Here is a 14,792-nt window from a genome sequence, read left to right as displayed (position 1 = left end):
TAAACCCCCAAGATGGTTTAATTGCAGAAATGTCAAACATTCAACACTGCAAGATCAAGATTCTGGCTCTACACAAATTCAAGTAAGGCTGTCTTGCATTTATTTATAACATTACCAAATCCTTCAAATTTCTGAAAGCACTTCATACATTTACTTAGACCAAAGTCAGTGTTACATGCATAACATGGCAGCCATTTTGCACACACAATGCCACAAAGCAAGGTGATGAATGCCCTGTTCATTCTTTTAAAAATTGTTAGTTGTGGAAGACATATTATCCAGGCAGACATAGAATCACAGAATGGTTACAGTGCAGAAGGCAGCCAGCCAGCCGCTGTCAGTGCCGACCATGTGCAACAGCAATTCAGCTAGTCCCACTCCCTTGCCTTTTCCTGTAACCTGACACTTGTTTTTTTTTTAAATCTTCAGGTGTGTATCCAATTCCCTTCTGAAAGCCATAACTGAATGCACCTCTACCACCCTTTCAGCCATTACATTTCAGACCCTAACCATTCACTGTGTAAAAAAATGTTCTCGCGTTGCCTTGGTTCTTTTGACACGCCTTAAATCTGTGTCCGCTGGTTTTCAAACCCTCTGCCAGAGAGAACAGTTTCTCTATCCACTCTATTTGGACACATGATTTTGAGCACCTCCATCAAATCTCCTCTCAACCTTCTCATCTCAAAGAAGGACCTAGCTTCTCCAATCTATCCACATAACTGAAAACACTTCTGCAAATACTGCCAGATCTTTAATGTTTACCAAAGACAATGAAGCAAGATGGAGCCTCAGTTTAGCATCTCAAGTGGGAAAGCACATCCTGTCCAAATACTGTTCAGTTCCACCTTTGCAATACCAGTTACATCAATCCAGCTGCTGCCAAAACTCTTGCTCCTGCTTTTGTCACCTGTACACTTGATGAAAATAACATCCTTTCTGGCTTCCCATTCTTCTCCAAAATTTCTTCAAAATTGATCCACTCATCTATCCATCACCAATTTATACTTACTCATGATTTCAATCCTCAGAGCCATCACAAATGCAATTTTAAAAATATTCTGATCAATTCCCCCTGCAGCCTCACTTTACCCCATCTCTAGGGCCTCCTCCAGTGGTTGGTTCCAATTCTGGCTTTTTGCACATCTTTCTAACTTTAACCCTATTGACAGAGCATTCAGCCTTTGCAGCCAGTCAAAACCTTTTCCCTACATGCTTGCACCTCATCTTTAAAACATATTTTCTCCATCCAGCTTAGTCACCTTCCTAAATTACTTCCGCCAGGGCTCAGTGCCCCCCATTTAGCCATTCTGTAACTTGTGAAGCAGCTTGGAGAATTGCTCCATTAAAGACACTATATTAGAAGTGCCAGTTGTTGTAGCAGCACTTCTTCCAGTACTACACTGGAGTGTCTTAATTCCCAGAGTGAGGCTTGAATTTGCATCACTTGGCTGAGGTGGTAAAATAAACTACCTGACACTAAGCTACAGACTTAAGTGTACAAAAAAAACCCTCTGGAAATAAAATATACTAGAAACTAATTCTACCAAACTGGTTACCAAACACTCTGGGGTGAGAAGGAGCACTCATTAGACTTCACAGGTAAAGCCTGATAGAAATCTCCTGGTCACTGGCTTGTGTCTTCAGTATTTGAGGGATGGGTACTTGCACTTCCCTCAACAAAAGAATCTGCCCAAAAGTGAATGATTTTTCCTGCTTACCCAGATCTTGCAGCTTTCTCATTCTCTGAGCTCATCTTGTCCATGAAACCCAGCTCCTGCTCCCTCGATCCTATTCCCACTAAACTGACCACACAACTTCCCCTCCTGGCCCACGTTAGCCAACATTGTTAACAGTTTTCAGATGTTGTCCCTCTCTTCCTTTAAAATCGATTACCCTCCTCAAAAAACCCCTTGACTTCACCATCCTTGCAAACTACCATTCCATCGCCATAGTCCTTGAACAGGTTGCCTTCCAAATCCAGTACTATCTTTGCACCCCTCCAGTTTTCCAACCCTGCCACAGTACCAAAACTGGTCTTACCAAAGTCACAAAATACATCCTACATGACTATAACAAGTGTAAGATCTTCCCTCCTCAGCCGTGACATATTTCACCCCGGCACCCTCCTCCAACACCCCTCCAATGTCATCGAGCTGGGTGGGACTGCTCTCACCTGGTTCCATTCTTACCTAATTGAAGCCAGAGAATCACTTGCAATGGCTTCTCTACCTGCACCCACACCAATACCTCTGGTGTCCGCCAAGGATCTATTCTTGGCCACCTCTCATTTCTCATCTGCATGCTGCCCCTTGGTGACATCCTCTGAAAGCACGTTAGTTTTCACATGTATGCTGATGACACCAAGCTCTACTTCACCACCACCCGGCTCCTCCGCTGTTGCTAAATTATCAAACTACTTTTCTGCTCATCCTGTACTGGATGTTGGGCATTCCCTCCCATTAAATATTGGAAGCCATAGTTTTCAGTCCCTGCAACAAACCACATTCCCTAGCTACTGACTCCATCCCTCTCCCTGGAAACAGTCTGAAATTAAACTAGTCTGTTCACAACCTTGGTGTCACATTTGACCCAGGGATGAGCTTCCAACCTCATATGCGTGCCACCACCAACACTATTTCCATCTCCGTAACATTGCCTGACTTCACCCCAACTCAGCTCATCTGCTGCTGAAATCCTCATTCGTGCTTTCTGCTTGTCCCTAGAATTGACTATTCCAATGCACTCCTGGCTGGTCTCCCAAATCCTACCCTCTGCAAACTTATTTATCCAAAACTCTGTCTGTTTACCTCACATCAAGTCCTGTTTACTCATCACCCATGCTTGCTCCTAGTCAAGCAACATCTTGGTCTTAAAATGCTCATCCTGGTTTTCAAATCTCTCTATGGCTGCACCCCTCCCCATTTCTCTGCTCCAGCCCCACAACCCAGAGATATCTTCACTCCTCTAATTCTGGCTTGTTGAGTATCTCTGATTTTAATTACTCCACCACTGGTGGCCACAACTTCAGGTGCCTAGGCCTTAAGCCTTGAAATACCCTCCCTACACCTCTCTACTTCACTTTCCTACTGCAAGACATTCCTCTTTGACCAAACTTTTGGTCATCTGACCTAATATCCCATGTGGCTCGGTAATATTTTGTTTTTAATGATCCTCTGGAGCACCTTGGGACATTTATGTTAAAAGGCACTATATAAATGTAAAGTTAAAACTGAAGTGCAGGAAATACTTCCCAGGTCTGGTAGCATCAGTTCTGATGAAAGGTCACAGACCAGAAACGTTAACTTTCTCTCCACAAATGCAGCCAGACCAAAGCATTTCTAGCACTTTGCAGTATTCAGTTTTTATATCAAATGCAAGCTGTTGTTTGCACAAGGTTTATTGTTTTAACACCCATTGGTGGGGTTTTAAATCTAATTTAACTTATTGGCAAATATAAAATGGTCCATTCCCTTAGAACTCTAAATGGAGTAAAATTAGCCCACCATGACTAAATAAATACCGCTTTGGACACAATTACAAACCTGAATATATCTGTAAATTCATTACAAAAATAAATATCAAGTGCCATGGCCTCTATTCACCATTGTACTGGCTACTGAACAGTTTAAGTCTACTGATATCCAAGTCATAATATTCTCAAATACAAAGAAAGAAATCTGGGAGGGGGAAAAAACACAACAAAAATAACTGTCTCACTCATCCCCTTTAAGATATCCTGGTTGGTAAAGATTTGAAAGCCTGCTAGGCTGTGACTTGAAAATGAAAGATACTGTGCATCAAAACTACTCCTCCAAAAATAAAATTGAGGCTGGTAGCAATTCTAGTTAACTGTTGTATCCCACATAGATCCAAGATTAAATATCAATGCTGCACAAGTCAATGTCAATACTGAGTGTCAACATAAGGTTTGTTTAGCAGTAGAATATACAAGTCATGCTGCTGGTCTTACTCGCACTCAAGATTTTTGGCCTTCACAAGCTCCTCTCCATCGGCAATTTGCTCCTCCAGCATATTTAACTTAGCTTCTCTTTGTTCTGGTGTCTCCTGCCCAAAAAGTTTGCTGGTCATACCTTTTAGCGAGAATGTTCGCACAGTCTACACAAAGATTAGAAAATAAAAATTAGTTTGATGATTCAGATGTAGCAAATTAACATTTTTCATAAATAGTGCCACCCTCACAGGAAGTGCAGCCATGGGAATACAATAAACCGAAAAGTTATTTTAAAAAAGCACAATTGAAAAGACGGATACACTTGTCTTCAACAAGATGGAGGACAAAACCACATGACATACTTTTGCCCGCACTGAAATATATATCCATGCCTGCTAGAACTGAAACTCATTAACCCTGACTGCATTGAAATTAAACAGCTCACATGAATGTGAGCTATCCACAAGTTAGCTAGAACTGAAGCTCTATCTCCAGCTACAAAACGCAGTAAGGTGTGAATATCCCTCATCTTATGTAAGTGGGTGGAGATCAGAAGCTGTTGTCTAGCCCCTCAGGAACCAAAAGCCTAAAGTCACATGGGGAAAACTATGAATTTACCTTTAAAAGGTAACATTTTTGAAGAACAAAGGGAGTCTGTTATCAAGTCATCAGACCATCAAGATAATCAGTCTGAAATCTCCAGCTACACAGAGATCATGAAAAGCCATCTTAATTCCAACACAAGGCTGAGAGAGATCGATCAATTCCAGCTAAGATAGCTGAACCCTGCTGAGATGAGTTGGCAACCAACTGCAGCAGAGAAATAAGTGCCTTTTGAGCAACTCCTCCACCTGCGAAAAATTAAACTAAGCAATACCAGCACCATCTTCAAACTGAAGTGTTGACTGCCAGGAGACTTCAGCAACACAGCAAGAGCAAGACAACCAGCAAGCAGACCCGCCATAAGTTTTTTTTCCCCTGAAAACAGATTTTTACACCTTGAACACTCAACGACTCATACCCTTTACAATAGAAAACACTACCCGTGGCCAGTTGGGAGGTGACCAATGTAAACCAGCCATGCCATTTCCCACCTGTCCAGGAGATAAATGGCCACTGCAGCAAGTATTTAAGAATAGATGTTATTAAAAATGAGTTGTGCAAATGTGTTTAACATTATCTATAGATAGAACAGATAAAAGAATCTTGTGCTGACTGAATCCAGACGTTATGTTTAGTAACATAATCACTTGCCTTATTTAGCATACTAATACAGGACAAAAAATATGCAAGGTTGAGAGAAATTTTTCAAGCAGCTCAACAAAAACACCTGACATTGCCACAGAAAAGATATCCAAGCTGTATACCATTTCAATGGCTAACTGCACAATATTAAATGTACAGGAGTCATAGGAATCATAGCAATAGGTGCAGGAAAAGCCATTTGGTCTGTCAAGCCTGCTCTGCCATTCAAACAGATCATGGCTGATCATCTACCTCTACACCATTTTTCCCCACATCTTGATATCGTTAGTATTCAGAAATCTATCGATTTCGGTCTTGAATATGCTCAAAGATTGAGCTTCCACAGCCCTCTGGGGCTGAGAATTCCACAGATTCACCACCCCGAGTAAAGGGATTCCGCCTCAGTCATAAATGGCCTGCCCCTCATTCAGAGACTGTGTCCCCTTGTTCTAGACTCACCAGCCAGAGGAAACATCCTAGCCACATCCACCCGGTCACACCCTGAAAGAATTTTGTAAGTTAGAATGAGAGGTGATCTCATTCTTGGAAATTCTAGAGAATAGAGGCCCAGTTTCTGCAATCTCTCCTCATAAGACAATTCCACCATCCCAGGGATCAATCTGATGAACATCCATTGTACTCCCTCTATGGCAAGTACATCATTTCTTAGATAAGAGGCCAAAACTGTGCACAATGCGCCAGGTGTGGTCTCACCAATGCTTTATACAATTGAAGCAATAAATCTTTACTCTTGCACTCAAACCCCCTTGCAATGAAGGCCAACATACCATTTGCTTTCTTAATTGCTCGCTCACTAGCAGACTAGCTTTTAGTGACGCATGAACAAAGACACCCAGATCTCTTTGGACATCAACACTTCCCAACCTCACCATTTAATAAAAACTTCGCCATTGTTTTTCTACCGGAGTGGACCATTTCACACATTCACATTATATTCCATCTGTCACGTTCTTGCCCATTCACTTGGCCTGTCCAAATTCCCTTGAAGCCTTCTTGCATCCTCCTCAACTTACACTCCCTCCTAGTTTTGTCTCATCCACAAATTTAGAAATATTACAATAGGTCCCCATATCCAAGTCACTAATACAGACTTTAAACAGCTGTGGTCCAAGCACTGATCCTTGTGGTACCCGACTAGTAACAGCCTGCCGTCCTGAGAATGGCCCATTTATTCCTACTCTTAGCTTTGTCAATTATTCCTTGCAGAGGAGTACACCTGTCAGACTACAAATTTAATCTACGCCACTTGGTAGAAAACATACTCGCTCCAAAGAAAGTTGGGAATTGATCAGTGATTTGTACAGATGCCCCTCCCTCTCAAAAGGGAGGATGAGCTGAGTGTTAAGGGAAAATAGTATACAAAATCTTGAAAGTAGAGTCACTAACTCAAAAATCCTCCTTCAGGAAAGATAATTTTATTTGTCTAATTCATTCTTAAACACTGGAAGGTAAATTAAAAAAAGAGGCAAAAAGTTGAGTCAGTTAAAATTAACACTTTCCGATCAACCCTCCCACCCCAATATAGAATTATTGGTGAAGACCTCTCCCTCTAACATCCCCCAATGAGACGGATCTGAACCACAAAACCCAACTGCTGATGACATTAAAAAGATTCTTCGTGCCAACAAGTAAAAACTACAGGTTGTTGCAGTAATCATAGGAGGATCAGCTACAGCTTTGACAAACTACAGACTAAATGTAGAGGATGGTGGTTAGCAGCTGAACTAGTGTAGCTCAACCTCAGTGCAAGAATTCCTTCTCTATTCCAACTTGGGTTTGGGATCTACTATTTTCGTGCAGATTGGACTTAAAAGTCTCAGTTGCAGGAGCATAAAAAAGGTGCAAATGTATCCTTTCAAACAAAAATTCACCCTTTCAAGAGCTTAAAAAGCTGCACACAAGTACTAATTACAGAGTTGAAGTTAGGATAGACAACTAGGTCTAGATTATAGTAATTCAAAATCATGCTGTTTGTTTCAACTGATGCATTCAAAGTCCAAGAGTCTGACAGCAAATAAAAAAATGGCAGTTAGTGAGACACATCTGAATTAAGGACAGCACAGATGTGCAAAAGGGATCAAGACTATAAACAAACTGGCTTGTAGCTTAGCCAAAATTAAAAAAAAACTGAAATTGAAGAGCTTTTCCTTGTGCAGTGCACCAGTAGAATACAGCTACTCTTACAAAAGATGGGCCAAGATCACCGTTTGCCAGGTTAATAAGAATAGCATCAAAAATCTGGATGTCCCCAATTGGTTAGTGGTTAATTCATTTGAAATGCCACATCATGCCCAATTTATTTACATATAATGGCTTAATTGGTCACTTTGCATGGAATAAAATGCATTTCATTTCTCTATATACTTTAAATAATGCAAACTGAAGTTAAATCCAGTTCAAAGAAATTCTGTATGTCTGGCAACTTAAACGAATACTTCCTCCCACACACTTGCACAAGTGTTTAGAACTGCAACATTTGTTCTCCCTTGTCACTTAATTAGAAAAGAAAAAAAGTTCACATTAACTTTTAGCTTTTACAGGATCAAATCTTGGATGTGGAAAAATAACATGCTCATTGTGCTGGAATGTTAGTGATTCAACTTTCAGTACAATTACAATACATTACAGTAGCAATATACAATTATTGAAGATCTTTGACCATAGCCAGTCAAACCCAGAAAGTAAACCAGGATGAACATCCAACTCAAACAAAACTAAAATTAGTAGGCAGTGACATGCATATACCAAATTCAAAATTCTGAGAAGCTACTCATAAGTGATTCTTTGTTTTCTCATGGAAACAGTAAGATGGTGGCTTTGCACATTTTGCAAGAACAGTACCAATAACTTAAAAACAAACCCGACACATCTCCTGGAAATGTACATTGAATGGCTCTCACAGCTGTCGACCCATCACCCACACATAACCCAGTAGTAGTGTGGCACATTGGCATCACTTCACCTCCTAGGAACCTACCACTGCAATTTGTATTCCCACATCTACAGCTGCCTACACCGCTTTGTATTTGCATTCACTGCTCTTACAAGAGTTGAATTTAATTTAATTGTATTTACATGTATTGTATACATGTAACATGTATTTAATTGTACTAAAAGAATTCAAAACATTAAAATAGAGATGCATCAAATCCCCATTTGGTTGAAACTAAGGCACTGAATCTGGAAGACTTGGAATCATAATTCTTTCCACAAGACAGAAATGGGGGAACAAAGAGAAATATAGTCGCACCCCAGTAGCTAGTTCCTCTCTTTGTTGTTTCTTTGATGTTAGATCCAAAGCAGCCATCTCCAAATCATACTGTTGCAGTTCATGCTTTCTACATACAGACCTAGAATTTAAAAAAAAAAGTTAAATACCAATAGTGTAACATTCACTCATCCCAATTAACTTAAACTGTTTTCACAATTATTTAAATTGGAGTAGAATTAAAATATATGAACTTAAATTGTCTGATTAATATGTACCAAAGAGTCCACATGCAGGACAATGCCCTAGGATGAGAGAATGAGATAGGTTGTCAGACTTTCCAACTGTTGACTTGAATTTTAATTTTGAACAGCTAATCTGGCTTCATACCAGATTTCCGACTCAGTTTGTTTTCATTTTAAAATGTTCTTATCCTAGTGCAACTCTTCCTAGTTGCAGCTTTGCTTTTCCAAGATAGAAAAGATATGCTACAATTTTAGGATACAATTGTATTTGGTTATTTCTAGGCCAGATAGTGCCCAACAGTAATTGAGCCAAAACTTATACATTGCAGCTTCACCATGTTTGTTACTGTACATCAGGATTCATAGGAATGCTGGGAGTATTTGTTTGAGCAATGTCACAAGTCTTTACAAAAAGATACATTACCTATGCATGTGGAAATATGAAGGTATGCAAGTCAGACATGGAATTTAGTCAAATAATCCTCTCAAACTTTTGTCTATAAAGTCTCACTTTAGATAAAGCTTTTGAACATGGAACTTATACATTCATTTTAAGATATAGTTTATTTTGAAGTTTCTGCATTTACTTTCCTTATGCAGCTAGAAGGAAATTTGGATTTTGTGTCGGAACAAATGCAAACTTCTTTGCATTAAAGACAGTATATCAATGGTTTGTCAGTTCAACAAAATAGGGGTCTGGAGTTTATGGGCCCCATAGAATCATGGGAGATGGTGACCTAGTTGTCAAGCAATTTTCCTGGGGCAGGAGAGGCTGGGACAGCACCCTGTAACAGGAGGCACCCTCCCTGCGGGCATGGGGGGTGAGGAGTCCTTCCTCCATGGCCCATCTGTGTCTCATGGAGGACTCCCACAGGTAAATCCAAATCCATGGCAAACCACCCATCACCCCCCATGCCCACCCTACCTCTCGCCAGGGCCTTCCAGACTGGCCGCAGTGACCCTGCCTCATTTACCCAAAGTCTGGGGTTCCACCACTGGCCCTGGGTCCAAGGCATCTGCAGTACCAACATTGGCCACCACTAGCAGTGGCACTGCCAGAACTGCTGAACTGCTAGCTCTGTGGAGCTCGAGGTTCGATCCCCATCTTTAAACGGAAGTGGATCCTGGCATGGAACACTTAAGCAGCAAAACAATGTAGGATTGCTCAGAGGTTGGACAAAGGGTGGGGCGGGGTGGCACAAAAAGGCCGAAGTAGGGCTCCCCACCCCTCCCCTTTGCATGGCACTAGGAGCTCTGCCTCCCCCACATTGAAGTCCATTTCTATGATTCATTAGAAACAATGGCTCAGGAATCGGAGGACACAGCTCCTGATTTACAGGTGACAAAGTGCCAAACTGTTCCAATATGGCTGGTGGCATATGCATGCACATTCTGCATAAGATGTGCGCTTCACACCATGTAGGTATGCTGAAGAGGTGTCCAAGGCCCACAACAGGGCGACAGTGGTTAGCACCGCAGCCTCACAGCTCCAGCGACATGGGTTCAATTCTGGGTACTGCCAGTGTGGAGTTTGCAAGTTCTCCCTGTGTCTGCGTAGGTTTCCTCCGGGTGCTCCGGTTTCCTCCCACAAGCCAAAGACTTGCAGGTTGATAGGTAAATTGGCCATTAGCAATTGCCCCTAGTATAGGTAGGTGGTAGGGAAATATAGGGACAGGTGGGGATGTGGTAGGAATATGGAATTAGTGTAGGATTAGTATAAATGGGTGGTTGATGGTCGGCACAGACTCGGTGGGCCGAAGGGCCTGTTTCAGTGCTGTATCTCTAAACTAAACGAAACAGAGTTAGGCATTAAGGCCTTTATTTACAGATGTAGAAGTTGAATTGCCCTGGAGGGAACACAAACATGGCCTACATGCAGCTTAACCACCTGACTGCAAATTTAACGTTACTTCCAGGGATTGTTGCAGGATGCCACCAAAAAAAATTAACACTCACCCACACCTGTAGCCAGTAGGTGCAGGACTGCTGCTCCATGCCCCACATTAAACACATGACTGCTGCTCCACTTTGTTTTGTCATTCCCCTACCACCTCAAATCTTCAAGGGCACAACTTTAGATTTGTTAAATTGAGCATTATTACTTTTGATGCAGAAATCTTAATGATTAGACCTCTCCGAAAGAACTTTGGGATCACCAGCCTTTGCATTGAGGTTCAGATTTTTTTTTAATTCTCAGGATGGGGACATGACTGGCAAGGCTGTACATTTATTGTCCATCCCTAGTGGCCCTTTTTGAACTACTGCAATGGTAATGGACTGTAACGTATATATCATTTAATGATATTGTACAGAACTGATCTTGGATCAAGCATTAAAAATAAAAGTTTTAAATCAATTTCTCCCAATATTTTATTGCAACAAATTCAGTTAGCCATTAAAGTAAATAGCATTTTCAAATAGCAGCAGCTTCATACATGGTCAATAGTCATGCATCACATGGTAAGACTGTATGGATAATGCTGAATTCTCAAGTCTACAATCCAAATTTTATATCAAAGCAGATTATATTGGAGCAACACAAGAATGATAGATACACAGAACGTGAGTAATAATCTCCAATTTGATTATTTTTTCATTGCTTTGAATTCAAACAAGTACACAATACATACCGAAGAGCTTCTGCAAAGAAGAGATATTCCTTTAATTGATCAGCATAGTGCTCCTCCTCTTCTAGAATGTCATCAATAGAAGCTGCATATCTTTAAAAACATGGACAAAAGTTTGAGCTTGAAATACAAGACGACATTGTCATTGTTTTGCTATTTTTTTTGGTAACAGGTCTTTGCTTTGTCATTGAAGGTACTAAAATGCAGCCCACTTCAGGTGATATGTCTAACTGATGAACCAAATATTAAACAGTGATGATACACAGCTACTCCAGAAAGCTCAACTATTGTCATAGGATACTATTGTACTTTGAGAGAAACCATTTCTAAAATGTTTACAACCACAACTACTCAGTTCACCAAACCAATATGTGCAAATCTAAACTTGCTTTAAATTGAAAATGGTTAGCAAGGCATCAATAGTTCTGGGTGGTGATCAATTTTTCCAGTCATATACAATCTAAAATCCTCGATGGTGTCATTTTGTGAAGCATATGGAACTCAAGTGTGCAGTACAGCAGCCTTATTGTTATTTCATGATTTTTGGCATGGGTTTCAAAAGGGATTGGGAACAATGCCAAAATGTTCCTGCAATTATAAAACTGGAAACTCCCATGGGCTTTATATTTAGCTACTTTAATGCTTGCTTTTTTGGTCTTCTCAACAAGTCAATAGTATTTTGCTTCTTAACTGCCCTAAAAAGGTTTAAACTCATTTAAACCGATTGCTTAAATTTTTTTTGCGACATTATGAAGAAAATACATTAGTTCAGATTGTTTATGATACATACACATCCATGTGGTGACCAGCACTCTGCAGCCCATCCCCCATTGCCTTCTCTATTGCACTCCATTCACTATTTAAAAGAGAAAGTAAAATATTTGTATTGCAGTCCATATGGCATAGCTATCCTTAAAAAGTCACAATGCCATATCCCAAAAATAACTAGTGTTCAAAAAGCAGCAACAAGTTTTACTCTTTGTATTCCAGGACCTCTGATAGAAGGATTTATTTTAAAATAATTATGTATTCAGTTTACACATCAGATCAGTGAATTATGGGAACCAGGCATGGCGTATTCAATCCAACTGTATCACTTTTACCTCAATTTCATTACTCGAAATATCAGATGTCCTTTGTAACTGTACCAAGTAGTCTACATCAACATTCAAATAAAAATCTGAAAATTCTATAATTTACCTGAAAACCCTTCCATAATTTCCATGCACTTTGTAAACACCATACAGACGGTCTGCCACTCTCTGCAATTACAGTAGTAGTTTATACTTCAATTTGCAAAATAATGCAAATCATTACACACACAAGGATAGCAACTTAAACACTAGCAAGATTGGAGCAGAGTCTTCATATCATTCGACAACTCAAAATAAAAAGGCTGGTATCAAATCAAGTTAATGCCCAGCCCCCCTGCCTGTTACAGGCACTAAAAAGTTGCTCCAATTCTGAGTTACGCTACACAATGACTGAAAAATTGCCAAATTTGGGGGAGGGGGGGGTGGAAAACCAGGGTTGTTGCTCCTGATCGCCATCTAGTACAATGCTGTTGCAAAGTATGTGTCCTACAAGAGCATCAGGCTTGGCTTAAGGACCCACAGTTAAATAGCTTGCCAACATTTAACTCGCCAAGCTCATACAAGAATGACCACGCTGGCAAGGTACAAACTTAGAATCACATACTGCTCTGACTCGCAGGAGTTGCGATATGATGGACTGCAGTTCATCTCCATAATGTTTCAGCTCCATAAATCTCCTGTGAATAGATGAATAACTTTAATTTTAGATTAAAAGTAGACTTAAGTTATGAAATTGCAAATAAATTGAACAGCAACAAACTGTAAAGCCAAGTTTTCTATTACATGCTTTTCAACATTGAGGTCACTTGATATCATGGCATGATGGAAAACAAGCAGCTCTTTAAACTTATTTGACTTTCTAGGAAAAATAAATATAATTGTGCACCATTAAACAAACACTTGCTCTTTTTTTTTAAAAAAGTTTTTTTTAAAAGCTAACTTATAGGCTAATCATAAAAACATATGGCTTCAGTTATACTTTCAGCTAAACTGATAAGATTTAAAAATGGCCAAACCCTGATAATCAACAATAGTTTGCAGGAGATAGTAAAAGCTTTATACAGAATCCTGTACAGGAAAGTGGAGGAATAAAGCATTTTCTGGAGTTGGATAAAATAAAAAATGTGGGCAGAATGACAGATGAAATTTAAATGCATATAAATATAAATTACTGCACACAAGTGAACACATACACTCCACAAATGGTATTGCAATTGCTAAGGAAGAAGTTGAATGAGGAACTTTTGTAGACTTGATTGCCAAGATGGCCAACCAATACAAGAATTAGGAGCAGGCCATTCAATAAGATCATGGCTGATCTGATGGTGGCCTCAACTCCACTTTTCTGTATGCACCCCCCAATAATGATCAAAAATCTGAATATATACAAGGCTGTTAAGACAATGAACAAGCTCCACTGCTCTGGGGAAAAGAATTCCACACAAGTGACCCACAAAAAATCTCATTTCCATCTTAAATGGGAAACCCCTAATTTTGAAGAGTGCATTTGCTGACAATGCAACCACTAGGTGGCAGAGTACTTGCACATGCACAAATGCACCCTCATGCATTGAAACGTCACTGACATTTTTGGTAGCTGCCAGTATTAAAGATGATGCTGCTCAATTGATCAAAAACAAATTAAACCCAGATGCCCAGTGGCTGCAACTGCACCCATCCCACCCCCAACAGTACCCTGCTCCCTCCTGCCATCGCGTTTCTCTTCACGGCTGCCTCCCACACCCTTCTGCTCACCGCATGCCTCGCCACTTCTCCCCCTTGGATATTTGCTTCTCGCTTCACCCCACCCTACCCGTGGGCCACTCGCTCCCAGCCTCGCCACTCCATCCACTCTGCCTCTGCACCCCACTCAGTCTCCCTCCCTTCCCTATCTGGTCACTCTTTCTCTCTCCCCTGCTCCCCCCATGTGGGGAAAAAAGGCAGTGATTGTGGGAGGGAGCAGAGAGGCAGAGCAAAGGGGAGGAGATGGTGAGGTGGGGAGTGAATGGCCCACAGATAGGTTGGGGGTGGGATGGAGGGAGGGCAGGTGAAGCAGAAAGCGAGCTGCCGAGGGAGGAGCAGCGAACAGATGTTGCAGTATGCAATTACGTTTTCATGCATATGTGCAAATTAGTCCTGGCAAGCCGGGTGTTTGTGTAGGCTGCACGTGCAGCACCATACTGAAAGCAAGGGTCCGTTCTGCACACATGCAAAGCTGGGAGCACTGACGTCAGGAGTCACTGAATTTTGAAACTGTGTCCAGAGTTCTAGACTTCTCCCACAAGGGGATAAACATCCTCTCAGCATCTTATGTTTCAACAAGATCACCTAATTGTTCTAAACTACAATGGGTATAGGCACAACCTTTCCTCATGAGATAATCCTTTATCCCAGGTATCA

The 14,792-nt window shown here is 40.8% G+C and overlaps 1 protein-coding gene across 1 annotated transcript in view; it reads right to left on the bottom strand.

Moving 5' to 3' along the window:
- The window catches only part of snx4 (sorting nexin 4), a 73,726-nt gene that overhangs the window by 6,798 nt on the left and 52,136 nt on the right, over positions 1 to 14,792 (bottom strand). The window contains exons 7-12 of the mRNA XM_068035166.1: positions 12,997 to 13,069; positions 12,499 to 12,560; positions 12,089 to 12,154; positions 11,302 to 11,391; positions 8,469 to 8,568; positions 3,971 to 4,116 (exon numbers count right to left, since the gene is read on the bottom strand). Coding sequence (XP_067891267.1) covers positions 3,971 to 4,116; positions 8,469 to 8,568; positions 11,302 to 11,391; positions 12,089 to 12,154; positions 12,499 to 12,560; positions 12,997 to 13,069 — 537 coding nt within the window. The remainder of the gene's footprint in view (positions 1 to 3,970; positions 4,117 to 8,468; positions 8,569 to 11,301; positions 11,392 to 12,088; positions 12,155 to 12,498; positions 12,561 to 12,996; positions 13,070 to 14,792) is intronic.

The sequence above is a fragment of the Heterodontus francisci genome, chromosome 7, assembly GCF_036365525.1.
Source record: "Heterodontus francisci isolate sHetFra1 chromosome 7, sHetFra1.hap1, whole genome shotgun sequence".
In the NCBI taxonomy this organism is placed as follows: domain Eukaryota; kingdom Metazoa; phylum Chordata; class Chondrichthyes; order Heterodontiformes; family Heterodontidae; genus Heterodontus; species Heterodontus francisci.
The sequence above is the reverse complement of the archived record's forward strand: the minus strand, read 5'-3'. Positions and strand labels throughout refer to the sequence as shown.